The sequence below is a fragment of the Maylandia zebra genome, linkage group LG16 (genome assembly GCF_041146795.1).
Source record: "Maylandia zebra isolate NMK-2024a linkage group LG16, Mzebra_GT3a, whole genome shotgun sequence".
Taxonomy (NCBI): Eukaryota; Metazoa; Chordata; class Actinopteri; order Cichliformes; family Cichlidae; genus Maylandia; species Maylandia zebra.
This window is the reverse complement of record NC_135182.1, coordinates 24,360,667-24,378,877: the sequence shown is the minus strand read 5'-3', so window position 1 is coordinate 24,378,877 and position 18,211 is coordinate 24,360,667. Positions and strand designations below refer to the sequence as shown.

The following is an 18,211-nucleotide window of genomic DNA, read 5'->3' as shown; positions in this document are numbered from 1 at the left end:
TCCTGCTTCTTTTGCTTCCGCACAAGGATGGGGAGTCATTCATTTTCAAGTCCCGCTGTCCCCATATCGCACACATTCATCTTTCTCCCATATGCACTGACAAGCGATCCATTTGGTGACTGCTGCAGGTGAGAGAGGAAATGTGGAAAGTGAAATAGTGTGATTTGCTAAAGAGTAAAAAGCATACTGAACTTTATTGGTGATAGCAGGAACTGCATAGTGGAGATCACAACCTAGACCTAGCTTCCAGGTATGAAGGTGGATATGACTAGTACAGAGTTCCCTCTGGTTGCTGCTGTACATGACAAAAAGCAAGGGAAAAAAATGTAAAAGTAAGCTATAGAAAATCATTTGAGACATATGTGAAAAAAGTTCTAGGGACTTGTGTTTCCTTTCTCCCTGTGTAGCTTTCAAACTAGTTCCTGGTCAAACTCCTGTACATTATTTTTCCTTGGCAACCTTTCTCCTCGGGACTTCTTTCCCTGAATGGTCTCAATTCCAACCCCACACTGTCCTTCCTCGTGTCAAATTAAAGTGATGGAAATGAACTTCAGGAGACGCTAATTGCAATTGTCAATCCAATCTAGGTTGGGGCTGAAAGACAGGGGCTCCCTAGCACTTCATCAGTCTTCATTAATATTGAAGGAGTTTGGTGAGGAGCAGGGGGCCATCGTAATCTGCACTCATCTAACAGTGCATCAAAAATTAGGAAGCTGGGGAGGGCAGGGACAGAGCCTGAGGGACAAATATGCCAGTCAAAAAGAAGTATGAAGGAAGATGTCAGAAGACAGGGATTGTGTGCAGGAAAGGGATTCTGCTTACAAATGCAAGGGGATTAGCAATTAAAAATCAAAACTTTATACATGCTGCTTTAAATTGCAGTAAGTTAGTAAGAATGAGCCACCAGGTAAAAATATAATGGATGGAAGCATCAACAGTAATCAGTCATGAATTGTATGCAACAGACTTCATTGAGCTCTGGTTGTGAAGACTGGTTTGAGATGAGTGCATCAGAGATGTGCACTGAAATTCAAGGCGCATGGGCTAATTTTTATAGTCACAGGGTATAATAAATAGCACGAGTTGTTCTCTCTCTTGTAATGCCAGCAGACCTATTGCACAGTAGTAAACACAGGTGTTACTAATGACATTAATGAATGCTCTGTTCTGTTTAGGTACAAAGGCTTAATTAATGTGATTAGTAACACCTGTGTTTGCCTACTATTTCAGATGAAATTGGCCGCTCTGAAATATACACTTTTAATACCTGTTAAACTAGCTACGGTCTATCATGTAGCTCCACGAAGAGAAACAGAGAAGTAGAATAAATAATGCATGAGACAAAAGATGTAATAAGTAATTTTTCAACCATAAATACTATTCCTCGGTTAACAGCGAAGAAATGAGCACACCTGTATTTAATAAGCACTTCATGATAAACCATCACACCATTATTTCCTAATTAGTTTAAATGACTCATCCGATGATAAAACATTTAGACAGTTAAGACCCGAGAGTAATCTGGCCACATAATCTTTTTCATACTTAGTGAAACGGACGGATGGATTTGTTTACATCTGATCAGATAGGAACTGGGGCCTGGATTATTGATTCTACAAAATCAGGGCACTGCAACATGTTGATAGTATATTGTCATGGTGGAGCCCATCTGTTCAATCCCACCTCCAAGACTATGACAGCTGAGATGGGCTCAAGCCCCACCACAATCCTTAATTGGATAAGTAGTTAAGAGAATAGATAGATATTTTGGTTGATATGTTACATGTTAAATATGCGAATGAGAATGTAATATTTTATTGCAATCTAACCATTCAACATGCTCAGATCACTTCTTCACTTTTACCAGAGAGGCCTATGATTGAAATCATGACATCTCTGAATAAAATCCATGTACTCATAAAGTAGAACAAGTAATGTGCCAGTATTTTGTTTACTTTCCTTCATTGATTCTTATAATTTTTTTTACATAAAAATCAATGTTTTGTCTACACTTCTTTTTTTGAGCAGTTCTGTTTTGTAACTTTGTTCATATAAACTATTAAAAGGTTAAAACCCTGTTGTTGAAAGGTTATGATGCCCATTTATAGTAATTTGTTGTATTGTTTTTAGACTTTCCTGCTCTTCAACATGAAGAAGTAAAAGCCAAAATACAGGAAAAGCAAACCCTCCCCACATTTTAAAATTAAAGCTGGAGGCAGAGAAAGCACCAAAACCCCAGAACAGAAAAAGCATCAATGACAAAACAAACATGAGAAAAAACAAAACAAAAACAAAATAAAAAACAGAAACTGTGTGAAATTAAGAGTCATAGGATAGAGCTGGGATGTAAAGCTGCTTGCAGGTGCATGGCAACCACAGACAGGTTAAATAGCATGACCTATAAGAGATTTCTGAGTTTGCCAACTCAATGGGCATGGCCACCCAGCATAAGAATAGAATAGCATAGATTAGAATAGCCCTTTATTGTTATTGTACATGTACAGCGAAACTGTGGGTGCTCCACACCAACTGTGTCAGAATAAAATGTAAATAGTAGACAGCAGGAATTATTTAGAAACAAGATACATATATACAATCAAGAGGGATAGCAAGCCAAGCTGTGCTTGACCAGTGAAATCTAAAATACAAATCAATCAAAATGTTACCAAAGTGAAAGTAATCTATATTCTAAATGCTCAGAACAATATTCGGTCACGTAATATTCTGTATTGCCTGTTTGCAATGCGTCATGTAAAATACTGCCATCTTGTGGCAGCAGTTTGTTGTTGTCTGTAAAAGCTAGCTTGACTATCCACCATCAGATCTGTTGCATCTGTCATTTCTGACAGATATATGAATATGCCCACATCCAACTGACAATGGTTAAAGTATTGTGTGTGAAGCACATTGTACAGGGTGGGCCATTTATATGGATACACCGTAATAACATGGGAATGGTTGGTGATATTAAAGTCTTGTTTGTGGCACATTGGTGAGGGGGCAAGCTCCTCAAGATGGGTGGTGACCATTAGAAATCGGCCATCTTGGATACAACTTTTGTTTTTTCAATAGAAAGAGGGCCATGTGACACATCAAACTTATTGGTAATGTCACAAGAAAAACAATGGTGTGCTTGGTTTCAAGGTAACTTTATTCTTTCATGAGTTATTTACATGTTTCTCTTTGTTCACAGCCATTGACATGTCGAAGAGGTTAACACGTGAGGAGCAGATCGAAATTGTGTTGATATCTGGTGAACGCAGTAACCGGGTCATTGCAGCAGATTTCAATGAAAGACACCCTACGAGACCACCCATCTCCCATGCTACAGTTAGCAAACTGCTTGCTAAGTTTCATGAAACTGGTTCAGTGTTGGATTTGCCAAAATGTGGACGCAAGAAAACTGTCACTAATGAAGAAACATCAGTAGCTGTCCTAGCTTCTTTCAGCAAGAACCCATAGCGTAGCACTCGCCGCATGTCACTGGAGAGTGGCATTAGTCAAACATCCCTTCGGCGGATATTAGCTACTCACAAATGGCACCCTTACAAACTCCAGCTACTGCAGCATCTCAACGAGGATGACCCAGATCGGCGCACAGAATTTGCAGAATGGGCAAAACAAAAATTGGAACAGGACCCTCAGTTCACGCAGAAGATTTTGTTCAGTGATGAGGCAAACTTTTATGTGAATGGTGAAGTTAACAAACAAAACCACCGCTATTGGTCTGACACTAACCCACATTGGATGGATCCCTCCAAGACTGTTGGAACAACAAAAGTGATGGTTTGGTGTGGTATATGGGGTATAACGATAGTGGGTCCATTCTATATCAATGGAAACCTCAAGGCCACTGGATATTTGAAATTGCTACATGATGATGTGTTTCCCTCTTTGTACACTGAAGCTGGCACGTTCCCTAAGTTTTTCCAGCAAGATGGTGCACCACCACATTATGGGTGCCAGGTCCGAGCATTCCTAGATGAACAGTTTCCTGGAAAGTGGATTGGTCGTTGTGGGCCAGTTGAATGGCCCCCAAGGTCTCCCGATCTGACCCCCTTAGACTTTTATCTTTGGGGTCATCTGAAGGCAATTGTCTATGGTGTGAAGATACGAGATGTGCAGCACCTGAAACTACGGATACTGGATGCCTGTGCTGGCATTTCTCCTGCGGTGTTGCTATCAGTGTGTGAAGAGTGGGAGAAGAGGGTTGCATTGACAATCCAACACAATGGGCAGCACATTGAACACATTTTATAAGTGGTCAGAAACTCATGAAAGAATAAAGTTACGTTGAAACCAAGCACACCATTGTTTTTCTTGTGACATTACCAATAAGTTCGATGTGTCACATGGCCCTCTTCCTATTGAAAAAACAAAACTTGTATCCAAGATGGCCGACTTCTAAATGGCCACCATGGTCACCACCCACCTTGAGGAGTTTTCTCCCTCACATATACTAATGTGCCACAAACAGGACTTTAATATCACCAACCATTCCCATTTTATTACAGTGTATCCATATAAATGGCCCACCCTGTAGAAACCTTGTCCTCTTTGATGGAGAGAAACAGTTTACTAGTTAAGCTGCTTGTGGATCACCTTTGACTGCTCCAAGATCAGTTATGCGCAAATGACATTGATTTTTAATCCCCAAGAAACAATTTGTCTCTTGCTAACCACCTTGGTCAAGATGAGTTATCCACTAGCAATTAGAGTCCACTGTTTTAATAGGTTTAAATAACTCTAACGCTTTAACAAGGTGTCTTTAATCAGATCAATCAGTTAACAGACATAGGACCATAAATAAACCCCCATCTCTAACTTTTGAAGAATCAATTTAGCACATTTAACATTTGTATTTATTTGGTTGCTATTTGTAAAAGAGCATTAATGGATTTTTCAGATTTCAAAACATTATGTGGCTTTCTTCTGTAATCATGAAGAGGAGTAAAAAAGTGGGAAAAATAAATCAGCGCAACCCCATCATTTAGTTGGAGTCCCTTGGAGTATTTAAACTTTCTGTTGTATAAAAATGAGCCATACCAGCATTTAATATATGTTCTTTTTTCCATTCTTTACATAAAAATGAAATGGAAATATGGAGTTTAAAGGGAAAAATCTTTATTTGAAATTTTTTTCCTCCATGTTTCTTTCTTCTTCTAGATTCTCAGTTGTCATCCTAACACCACATGTTATTATTGAAAACCAAAGACTCGTTGGAAATATAAAATGTTCCGTTTGTAAATTATGATTCCATAATTTATTTACAACTACAGGCAAAGAGGTGGGAAGTCAGTGAACTGTTGTCAGTCTGATAAGGCAGCTGATCACCGCATTAATATTGGGGAGAAAATACATGTTTACTAATGATTGCAATGGCAAGACAAACAATCCAATCTAACTGTGTGGTTGTGGGTTCCTACTGAGCCTGGGAAGAGAGGAGGAGAAGGAAAAATTAATATTTCATAATCAGTTCTGTTTGTGAGCGCACACAAGAAAGTGACATGAGAGAAAAGAAGGATGCAAAGTGTGTGCTTTCTTCTGCATCCACCCAATAAACAATCACAGTATATGTTCAGCTGGGAACAGGATGTTATTTGTTTTAAGGGTGACAAATTATTGGAATTTAACCGGGAAGGTGTTTCAGTGACTTGTTTGGCTGCCACAACAGTGTGGATGTGCTGAAACTTTACTGTAGGGATAAAACACTCCAAAAGATGCTGGTGGTAGAGAATACTGTTTAACACTATAAACCAAAATCTAACACAGACTCTGCACTAGCATGCTGGGGGCTTGATGAACTGAGTATTTCTTCTTCACTATGTGACTGTCAGTCACTATGTGTTTAAACACCACTGTACATTTAATCATTAGTTATTATTACAGTTTTTTCTGAATGCTTAAACCCTAACTGTGATTCCTGTAGCACAATCTCTAAAACTATTCAGACTTATAGCAAAACCACTCACTGAGTTTGCAAAACTAAAAGCACAAAAACTGCTTTGCACTCAGTTTGCAATTTTGTAACACACACTTTGCAAAACTGTAGGCACAATTCACTGCACAACACTCAATTACCAAATTTCCAACACACTCCTAGCAAAAGTATACACATGTATGGCTATCATTAACACTAATTTGCCAACTGTCTGGCACACTTTCACATGTCAAAACTTTCTTAGATAATTAGTTCACTTTGCAATCAGCCTAAGCACTATAATACAGGTAAGCTGTGTGTGCGGAGTACAATGGAGGGAGCAGAAAGAGTGAGAAGTAGAGGAGGCCGAGGAAGAGGACGTGGAGGTGAAGAAATAGGATGAAGAGGACGACAAGGACAAGGAGGAGCAAGAGGAAGACGAGGAGGGGGGAGAGGAAGATGAGGAGGGGGGAGAGGAAGGGTAGGAAGAGTAAGAAATAGAATTGCTGATGACATCAGAGCTACAATAGTGGACCATGTCATCAACCGTGGAATGACCCTGAGGGTAGCTGGCCAACGGGTCCAGCCTAACTCGAGCCGCTACACTGTAGCAAGTACCATAAGGACATCTTGAAATGAGAATCGGTTAGTACAGTCACTTTGCACAAAGATTTGTAGCACTGCCATATGCCAATGAGAAACACACCAATACCATTGATGTAAAAATACTGAAATTGTTACTTTACAGAATTGCTAGATGACCAGATGCTGGGGGCAGAGGAAGCATGTTCACTGCAGACCAAGTAACCCATATAGTCATTATGGCGATTGCAAATAATCTTATACTTGGAAATAAACACTTGTGTTTGTTTTGATGTGTTTGAATAAACACCAGTACTTGAAGTTTGGATCCCTCTATGCTTATGGATCTATGACAGAAGTATGAGCTCAAACTGACATAGCCTACCTTGTGCACAGAGAAAGCAAAAGCCAGATGTGTTTTGTATTCATACCATCAGTGTGCAGTTGGCGCATTGTGTGCTTAGTAGATGATGGCTTGTGTGTACTGTTTGATACGGAAACACCATTTTTACGAAGGTGTGAAGAGTTAATCTAGCTGTGTTCGCTTTTGCAAGAGAACTACAATGTTTTGATTATTGGGTGACAGGTTTTCTTATTTGTGTGAAGAGTTTTGCAAAATTAGCCAATAGTTACAAAAAATGTGCTTAAGCAATCAGAAAAAACTGTAATCTCCGGCTCTCTTCCACACTTTGTCATAACAGGCTGCCCCTCCCTGAGTCTGACGATTCTTCCTGTTAAAAAGGAGTTTTTCCTTCCCAGTGTCATCAAGTGCTCACTCAAAGATTGTCGTTGTTTTTTCCAGTTGTATTGTAGGGTCTTTACCTTACAATACAAAGACTTGTATTCAAGTCTTGTACAAAGTCTGCCTGTTGTTGTGATTTGGCGCTATATACATGAAACTGAATTACTGTGTGTGTGTGTGAGGGATGGGGATTTAAGCACTGACAATGTAAAAATTGCATGTGGTTAAAGCTCACGGTCTAGGTTGTTGGTGCAAATGTCCATATGTGATAGAAGGGAGAAAGCCTCAGTGCTGAAAAGCAGTTATTAATCACAGTGCAAGCGTTGATTCATCAGTTGTTGAGGCAGTTTGGAAGATAGAGTCTATTTACTGCTAAAGTTGTTTGAGGGGCTTTGGGGAGGCAGCCATCAATCTCTTGGCTATCTTCAAAAAGAAGGAGCCAATGCACAGGCATCAGTTTCAATCACCTCCCAGAGACAGGTGGTATGGTAAGCTGCTGCACAATAGTTTTGTCTTTACTTCTCTACTTCTTTACCTCAAGGTGATTTTTTTTTCCTCCCTCGGGAAGCATGTTAATAATGCATTTTATCATAATAATAATAATATTCTCTAAAAATAAATACTCCACCTTGCCCTTTTGCTCCCTCGGTGTTTGGCACCCCACATTGCTAATTAGCATCTTCAATTAACCCACATTAATTGCAAGCCATGGAAAGGTGGAGGAACCTGGCAAGTTAGTGCCACAGGGAACTGCTTTGTAAATGATTGGTGGTGTAATACAGGCGTGTAAAAAGGGGTTCTGTACTAGTGCTCTTTTAACCTCAATCTACAAATAACTCTTCAATGTAATCCTATACACATGACATTGTAAAAAGCACGGCTAAACTAGAGAACTGATGTTGTTTTATAGTGCATGGTGGTCCCATGTAGTTAAACAACAATCACACTTGGTTTTTGAGCCACATCTTTCCCCCCTACTACCGTTTTTCATCTAAGTCAGTGGGGCCCATTACCTCTGCAGGAGTCTAATGGTAGCACTTTTGCATCTATTGCTCCCTCTTTCTTAATATCATCTTCGTTTTGTTTTGCATCACAGGGGGCATTATCAGAATTGTGCTTCACGATGTAAAACACTTAATGACTTTGTTTTGGTGCTTTGATCAATCTTGGCGTTTTTGTGTCTATTCAAATTAAATACAAAAAACAGAGGACTTTTTTTTACAAAAAAATGTCATATTGCAGTATTAACTTCTAAATCATCACAGTAAGGAGCAACATCTAAAAAATACAGAATGCCTTGTTGGAGGACTACATCACTGGCAAAGCCTCCTTAGCCCAGTTCATTCACACAGCACTATTGGACCATTAATGCAGTCAGCACTTTAGTGTAACACCAGGGGAGCTCCCAAGACCCCCAGATAGACCGGAATCAATTGGAGTTGGATGCGTTAGTAGTGCAGAGCGCAGCCAGCATAGTCTTGAGTTGGTGTTCATGAGAAGTGAAGGGCTGATAGAGGTCACTAAGAGCAGCTGATTTCACCAAAAAACAGAATGCATGTGTTTTCTCTTTTTTTTCTCTCCTGTAAATTCTCCTGCAGTTACCACCTTCTAACCCTTAATTACTGCACTATTACAGTTTGGCCCTCAGTGGAGCTGGGACCTTCCATCACCTGACACTCAGTTTGTATGTGTCCTCTCAACCAAAGTGAAAAAACGCATTCATGTAAGCAATTCCAAGAGTGTGCTTCCACAGTGTTAGAGCACAGTCTTTAACCACATTTTGTATCCTAGTGTTTCTTTTTGATAACAATACTATTAGATTGTTGCAAAACTATACTTTTCTTAGATGGTCCAATTCAGTTGACTCACCTGCTCAAGTCTTGGGTATAATTATATGAAAAATGAAGCAATAAAAATAATAAATATCTTCGAGATTAAAGCTGAAGGCTCAAAAGTGAAATAAAATGAAATGATGACCAGCTCCGTGGAACTTTTTCACTGTAGTCTGTGATTCACGTTCAATCAAAAAGGAGATTTAAAGGATCAAGTTATTTGGATTTTGATTATTCTGTGCTTCAGATCACAATGGTGCGAGCATACAATCAGTTAGACACGCTGAGTAGAGAGGAAGTTTGATTACCCGCTGATTAGAACAACTTTCCTCTCTAGTTATCATTGGTGAGATAGACACTAATCCGAGTGCTGATTGGTAGAAAAAGATCTTAGCACAAAGCATTCTCTGGGTAACAAGGTCATATGAGAAGAAAAAAAAGACAAAGTTCACATTAAGAAGTTTAGACTCAGTAACTTGTGAAAAAAATGAGTATTTGTATTTCTATTGTGTAGGTAAAAAGACAGATGATAGGCATTACTAGTCAAAAAGGAATATGTGAATCTTTTAAACAGAATATATAGGCACATATCATTTTATTCAAATAAAAATATATTTTCTCAAATGTTCATGTTGATTTTTGTGCACTATTTTAAGAAATTTGGTGGTTCCAAGCTAGAAGCCTATAACTTTGCACTTAAAATGTGCCAAAAAAAATGCGGTCTATTAGTTGACGGTATCATGTTGTTTTTTTTCCCTTACTCTGAGGAAGGTGAGGTCACGACTGCGGTCAATGCTTGTGATCTCGAGGTTGCCCATTACAACTTCACAGCTCTCATAGTATTTCCTCAGAGTGCGATACTGCTGCTCCAGGTCCGACAGCGTGCTCAGCTTGTTCTCCGTTCCAGCACATACTACGAAAAGAGAAACAGGAGAAGAGAGATAAGTCAGTTGTAATCCAGCTACATTCATTTTTTTGACTGAGGATGGGTTTGGACATTGCCCCAAAACACCTCAATGCTATTGTTAAAACCTGTATTTTGGATTTCTAACAAAGTATAAAATGTTTTGTATGTATAAAAGGGTTTTAATGTAGAAATTTAAATAAGGACAACAATTTAGGAAAAGACATATAAACAGCTTGTTTTTCAGCACCACACCTGTGCTGCAAAGAATCTAGAGTGTTGTCATGTGACTAAGCTGGCCATGTAACACGATGCAGCCACTGAACCACTACACCACAAGGCCTTCCTAGAGCTTCCCTTGGTGCCTACAGGGCAGATGAGAGCTCTTTAGTACCTAGCTGCGCTGCTCACTTTAAAGGTAATTAAACAGGACCATTTCCACCCATCACATACCTTGCACACTCAAGATGACACAAGCCATCTGCCCTATCAGCTGGTGTTCCCTAGTCTAACATTAAAACACACATGTATGACTGCATGGACACAAACAGATAAATCCCGAGGTTTGTGGCTAAATCTTGAATCCCTATGAAATTAAACATCATTTGCCGTTCCTGCCCACCTATATTCCTTTACTAGTCTTAAAATATAAGCCACATTCACAATAAGGTATTGCCTTAGTGTTTTCACTTAGGCACATTTTGCAAACCTGCTGATATAAGCCCAAGTTACAGATGTACATTGACATTTGCTCCTTTTGAAGAATTAGCTTCATTTCCACACACTGTCATGGCAGTGTGGTTTCTCCCACCTGCACCCTGTTCACGCTTGATAGCAGTGAAGCCATCACTGTGACCGAGGGGTGGTGGGTCCTTCCAAGAGTCTTGTCACACTGTCTCCCTTGAGCTGTAGCCTCTCTCTGTGAGCACACCCACCTCAAAAGATCTTTACTGATGCTTTGCATTTCAATCCCACCCTACTATGTGCTATACTGCAGTCTCCATCACATACCTTAGATCACTCTCAGTCCAACTTGCACTCTGTCCACTCTGCTAGCAAAACATATGCCACAACCCATTTACACCGTTATCTTCACACAGGCACAATGCAGAAAAAATAGTTCTTATTCACTCCATTGATTACACAATAGATATATGTGAGGAGAAGAAGATTCAACCTCAGGGCAACAAAGGCTCAAAAGACAAATGAAACTGTGTTTAAATACTTCCACATGTAAGCAGATATTAGATAAGTGGAGCTATTCTTCTATGACCTGGACAATACCCATTCTATCTGGGGCTGATTAGCTATGTTGCGCATAGCATTCCGTGCTGCTCAGGAATGATATATAGCAGACCTGGGTGTTTTCAATAACAGTTAGCGTGGGCTTGAGGGGAGCGGGGTGGAAGTGGTGGGGGCAGGTGGTGGGGTGGGTCATAAAGTGAAGATAGGTGTAATAAACTGTTATTGCACCCTTGAGGCAGAGCACCGAGATCAGAGGAAAGGGGCATTGTGGCATGTGATGATGTGATGTCTGGTGAAATTTACTTTTTCGTACCCATTTGCAGACCTTCAGTAAGTCTGCTGACTTTTGAAACCTGTCTAATGCAATGTATAGAATGTTTACATTTTTTCTTTTCTTTTTAAATGTGACTTCTAATGACCTACCACGAAAGCTCTGCATGAGCTTGAGATGGTGCTGGCTGCCAAGTGAACCACAACTAAACCATCTGTGCATTTATACTGTAGAGGATGTGTGAACTGTTAAAGGTTTACTGCAGAGCCCGGTGCTCCAACTGGTGTAGACTCTTATGTCTGCATGTGTGTGCGTGAACGTGGGCAGGCTGTAAACAATAGACCTCAGGATGTATTTTCCCCCTCTCATCGCATGATCGAATCCATTTGTCTCCATGCTCAATACGTTACATCTGAGTCCGTATGTCACACTAAAGGTTGCATAAAACAATTGGACAACCTGCCCACCCATGAGCACAAGCTATAAGATGCTGAATTGTCAATTGTTAACATACTGCCAGGAATACAGGAATACACTGCAAGAACTAATGAATCTTCATACTGTTTAATGCTTATAGCTATTCCACAAAAGGAAATCTATGTCATCTGTTTGATATATTTCACTCTCTGGCACTCTCAATGCTGAGAATGCCAATGAGTTTAAGTGTCTTTCTTCCATGTATGAAGGATAATTGCCTGTGAGAGTAAATTGATGTGATGTGTTTGCGGAGAATTTCACCTCAGAAGTGATACATCGTAGCGATAAATCATAATAACACAACATTTCCCAATACATGTAATTAATGAGACTGTGTGCCAATGGGGAAAAAATGCACACGGCTCAATTTCTATGGTCTCGAACAGCATATAAAGGCTTTTGCAGCAAAGTTTGCATTTAGCCAGATAATGCGAAACCCCATATTTATCAAGTAAATAGATAAACAGACAGAGAGCTCCCGTGTATCTTTGACAGACAGCCGCCAAAAAAGACGACAATGCATCTATCACCGTTTGACACGATCAAAACCTTCAGCAAAGAGTAAATTCTTTACACAAAACAAAACAATGTTTAAGTCTTTGCAAACAGGCTGAAATGCCCCTCAGCTGTATTTTCATCCATTTTAATTTCATAAATATCCTCATCAGGATTACACGGGAACTTTAGTGTTGTGATTTCTGATCCCTTCTCATTTCATTTGGTTGTGCACACAACAACTTCATCAATAGTGACTTGTGCGACTATTGAATGCCTATAAAGCTGGTGAGCCTCCGAGGTTTATAGGCTCCTGCCAGTGAAGCCAGCAAAAGGTCATCCCAATAGCAAGTAACTGACCGAATTAAATAAAGTTGCAAATGTCACTTCCTTGAGTAAACACTGTCAATAGCTGAACTTCGTCAGCGTGAACTGAATAAATAGGAGTACCTTGTAGAAATAAGCTTTACACAGTGGAAAATACTACATTTTCTGTCAGGCACGTTGAATAAAGTACCATATTTGAGGTCAGAGTTGTCCTTTGTCCCCTAATGTCTCCCAGATGAGCCTCAGTGGCTAAGTGTGAGTTACAAGCCACTGCCTCGGATGGTAATCATGGCCTAGATTATCGTCCATCTGCTGAGCAGTTTAATAAGCATCAGAAACAATAACTAGATGAGTGTTCGTGATAACGGCACGGTCTAGTAACACTAACCTCTCGTTGCCCTCTGAGCTCTGGTCATCTACCAACAATGCTGTCGCTGTCGCCATATGGTCTACCATAAATTAGCAATCGTGTCATCAGTGGTGCATATTTCCAACACCTTGTGAGAGTTTTCCACAAAGGATAACTTGCTGTTGCTTCTATTTAAATTCTAAATATTTTCCCCCAGGGATCAATAAAGTATTCTGATTCTGATTCTGATTCTGATTATGCACTCTCGCTCCCCTACAAAAGCAGACAGCATTGCATGCATTTTAAATATTAAAACAAATACTATTACTGGTACTATTTAGGCTCACCTTCTTTTTCACCTATTTTAACTCTATTTGCTTTCAGTGAACAAGCTCAAACACTTTGAGATTTCAAAACCAAAACAACAACAGAGAATGTATACTTTATGTTACTTTTTGTAATTGCAGTTTATCTGTATGTTCTCTGCCTCCTGCTGTTCTTTAAATCTGCTGTCAAGCTACAACTCCATAAACAAAAAAGAAAAAGCCAGCAATCCCAGTGTCTGATTTGGTTGTTGCCATTACTTATGATTACTATTACTTATGCTATTAAAAGAGTAAATATACAATTATGTAACACAGCACAGCATAGTATAGATATCACACCTACTGAGTTAGAGTCATAAAACGTTATTAAAAATTGCTGATGACAAATTGCAGATTTAACTTTATTTTAAATGTATGTATTTAAATGTAAATGAAATGTATTTTGTAATCCAGTAATTACTATGGTGAAACTGTGCAGAACAGTGTGCTTCACTCTATCCTATTTTTTCTCTCTTAGCACTCTGCTCTCAGTATTTCAGTGGGATTTAAAGTTGTCTCCAGACAAAAAAAAAGCCCACCGAAGTCACAGCGGAGTGATTGGCTGACACTGAAACACACCTCATTACCCCAAATCCTCTAGCTTCTTCTTCCTGACTGAGGCCACGACTGACAGTAGGTATAGTGAAAAGACTTCTAGACCTGCACTGACCTGTAGAAATGCTTTGGAGTTTGTCTGATCTTCCACTTTGGCTTACGCCTGTAATGCACACGTTATGGTGTGCAATAATAATAAAGGACACATTAAGAACCACTGAATGACTCTCAGAGCCCTCGCATTTTGCCTGCAGAGCCATCATCCATAGACATGGACTGCCACAGCACCTGGACTCCCTAGGAACACAGACCTCAGCTCTGCCTTCAGTAATGTCATTTCAGTTTTGCTGTATAAAAGAAATTGCAGGTGGATGAGAAACTTCTTGTTCGACACCACGTGAAACTGTGAAAGCATGATGATATCCACAATCAGTGAGGCTTCCTGACAAGACTGTGTTCTTCCTGCTGTACTCTTGTCCCTGCACACCAACAGCTGCAGTGTGCAATCTGTCAAACTCAAATGTTTTCTTTGGCTGGGTCGAGTCCACTTACAGGTGGGAGATTCACTATCTGGTTGCCACGTGCGGTCCCATTCCATAACAAACAAACAAAAAAAGAACATCAGAGCATGTACAGAGCATGTACTTCCTGTAGCAGCTGAAGAAGGTCAACCTGCCAAAGACTAAGATGGCGCACTTCTACACCTCCCCTGTCCATCCTCACCTCCTCTATCACCATCTGGTATTCTGCTGCCACTGCCAAGGACTACAGCACGTCATTTGTTCTGCTGAGAATGTGATTGGCTACAATCTGTCATGTCTCCGGGACCTGTACACCTCTAGGATTCTGAGGCGGGTAAGAAAAATTGCAGCTGACTTCTTCCACCACAAAAACAAACTCTTTGAATCATTCTCCCTCCAGGGTGGAAGCTGTGGTCTATCAAGTCCTCAACCTCAGGCCCCAAAGAACTGCAGATGGCCTCATCACCACCACAGACCTTCATGCCACCCCATAGACACTACTTGTTATATTGATTTAAAGTCATGACACCTGTCACCATGTGTTGCATTAACATCCTTTTCTGGGCTGCTGCTTTAGCTAAGTGGGTGAACAGGGCACCACATACCATATGGCCAGTGTGCAGTGACCTGTGTTCAAGTCCCCCCCACCTCTCCACTTTCCTGTCTACCTTTAAAGCAAAAATAGAGCCTTTTTATTTCGATTTCTAGAAAACTTGCCAGGCCCAAGGTTTTGCATATCCTCAGGGTTTCTGTTTAAGTTTTGGTTAATCTGTAAATAGTGTTTATGTGTTCCATGCATCTACTCTTGTTTGTTAAATCTAAATGATGTAGTTTTAAGAAACTTATTGCAAAGTCTAGTACCAATTTTCAACCCAAACACCAAAATACCACTTTGCTCTGTTGCTGAGGGAACCTTCTAACTGCCTGTACTGATCCTCTCACCTATGCACCACCACCTCTTTCCACTGCATTAAGACATCACACAGACAGACAAGGAAATGTATTGGAAGATACAGCCTGAGCACTGTTTTCACTGGTCACTATAGTGTCACTAATCAGAGGTTCACACTCTTCCCACGATGGCAAATTGGCCTTATGGAAAAAAGAAGGAGTGAGTACTTCAAATATATGTTTGGACTGCATGTGGCAGACATTTTGAATTCAATAATTAACTCAGAACAATTGTCTCAGAGCACAAGTGCATGACCACCAGCTGCTTATACTGCACCACACGCTATACCAATTATGCTTCAGCCATTGGAGGGCAAAATTAACTAGGTTTTGTGAAATGCTGAAAACAATATATGCATAATTTATGATGCATTTCAAAACTAAATAGCACTAGCAGCACCTTCTTCATTTTATCTTAAGCCTTACCAAGGAAGCGGTTGAAGATTTTCTTTACTGGAGAAATCAGATGCTGCTCCAGCAAAGATTAAAGCAGCCAGTGAAGGACCCTCCAGGGCTGCTTTGGGGGCTTTTGGCATGCACACAAACCACTATGTGGTTCCAGGGCTTGGTTTTTAATGCGAGTGAGGTGGATGATTAACCTCCTCTATGATAGGCCAGGCCAGACTACTCAAAAAGCAGGCATATTTTGCTGTTGAACAAAGAGAAATTGCTGACCCTCTTGTCAGGCAGCCTTTGTTCTCTGCTATTTCACTACAACAGTATTTTGATTAAGTATCATTCCAACACAGTTCACTCATTAAGTTTGAGATGGGAGCTTGTTCTCACCTAGACTGTGAGACCTCTTACAGCTCAGCCAACTAGACACTTATTATTGTGTGAGGCAGTTAGATCAGCTCTTTGTCAGAATGCACTCAGTTGTGGTGGAGACAGAGATGTTAATTTACAGTAAACTAAAAGACAAGTGAAAGGTGTTTTTCATTTGGACTCCTTCATGCTACTATTTCCTTTCAGCAGGTTACCTAAAATGTGCGTTTTTGAAAGAAAATATGTATTTAGACTGACTTCATGTGTCTGTGTATGAATGGATCTGTATACTCTACTTAATAACAAATCCACCTGACTTTCCTTTTTAGCTTAAAGCACAACTTTTCCAGCCACTGATTTTTTTTTTTTTTGAAGTTTTCCTCGGTGGCTTTGCCTTTGCTCTTGAAGTCTCAGAGGTTTCCTCCTAATACAAGGTGGAGTGAAATTTATGCTCTTTATATGCTAATAGTAGAAACAGTAAACCCCTGAGGTGGTTCATATCCCAACAGTCTGCTAAAGAGAGAGCAGATAGGCTGAGCAATGGGGTCAAATGAATCAGTTGCAAACTACCTTGGTGTGTAAGTGTGCGCAGACGTGGGCTGACAGTGTCGGCGTGTGTTTGTGAGAGGGACTGAGCACTTTGTACGTCTGCATCTATGTCGTGGCCTTAAGCTATTATGTTTTTAGCAACATGCCAACACACTTAAGTGATCCTCAGAGGCTCACTTCTAAAAATGGAAACGCACACATGTACCTACACACAAACACGTAGTGCTACTATTTAGAGATCATTTTGGTTTAATTTGTTTGTACTCACACAAGTGAACACATAAATCATGGAAGAACAAAACAAAAAGAACTGTTCCTTACATCTAGAAGAGGCTAACAATGAATTAAACATGCAGACCGACTCGTACAAAAAAAGCAACTTAAAGCTACAGCAGTAACATTTCTTATCATTATTGTGATTTTCCTATATATATATATATATATATATATATATATATACATATATATATATATATATATGTGTGTGTGTGTGTTTTAGTACACCAACAAAATCTCTGACTAAAGAGGTGATACAGAGTGTTATTTGTTATTTAATTTAACAATGAACAAAATCTCTCCTTAAATCATGGCAAATTACTCATGTCTATGGTCAACAAGTTTAACCAGTATTTTTTCATCACTCCCGCAATAAATCTTAAACTTGTGCAGCGTATCAGTGCGTCTCTTTGTGAATGTGTGTGATGCCAGGTTACACACATGGTTTTAAATCAGCCTCTCTTTTAAATTCCTCTGACTTAATAAAGTGTAAATAGAATATTTTAACTTTTGTGTGGTGTTCGCATTTTTGGTACTCTGCCAGTGTCATTGTATCAGGAGGAAATTAGACACGCATCTGTATACATTTGCCTCTTATTTTGTCTTGTTCTGTCCTGTCATTTCTGCATACACTCCTTTTAGCCGTCAACCCATGACAGTGCATATGTGCCAGATACACTACTTTATTTTCTAGTATATGTGTATACCCACTCAGGAACTGCAGAATGCTTTAGATATTCTACAGTATAGCTGCCCCCATGTGAGTTCTGTGCTTTCATAACACATCAAAAAGTTACAGGAAAAAAAAGGACTGACAGGTATTCATTGTGTTAGGTGGTGTTATGTTTTAAACATAAGTTGCTGTGTCCAGGAAATCAGATTGGCTCCACTCACTTTCTCTACTCATACAAATAGTCACATTCACAGCAGGAGCAATACTATACTGTATCTCCTATTGCTCCCCACCGAGGGCCTCTACTGGGGCAGTTGTGTGTTAAGCACAGTGCCAAAAGGCTCCTCAAGGATAGTCGATGATGAGTGGCAGTATGTATCTCGCGCGCTTTACTTTTTCTCCAGCCTGTTTC

The 18,211-nt window shown here is 39.9% G+C and overlaps 1 protein-coding gene across 3 annotated transcripts in view; it reads right to left on the bottom strand.

The window, feature by feature from the left end:
• erbb4b (erb-b2 receptor tyrosine kinase 4b) overlaps positions 1–18,211 on the bottom strand; it is a 343,553-nt gene that overhangs the window by 174,946 nt on the left and 150,396 nt on the right. For all 3 annotated transcript variants that reach the window (XM_076875129.1, XM_076875130.1, XM_004555522.4), the window contains exon 2: positions 9,838–9,989. In XM_076875129.1, the coding sequence (XP_076731244.1) occupies positions 9,838–9,989 (152 nt within the window). The remainder of the gene's footprint in view (positions 1–9,837; positions 9,990–18,211) is intronic.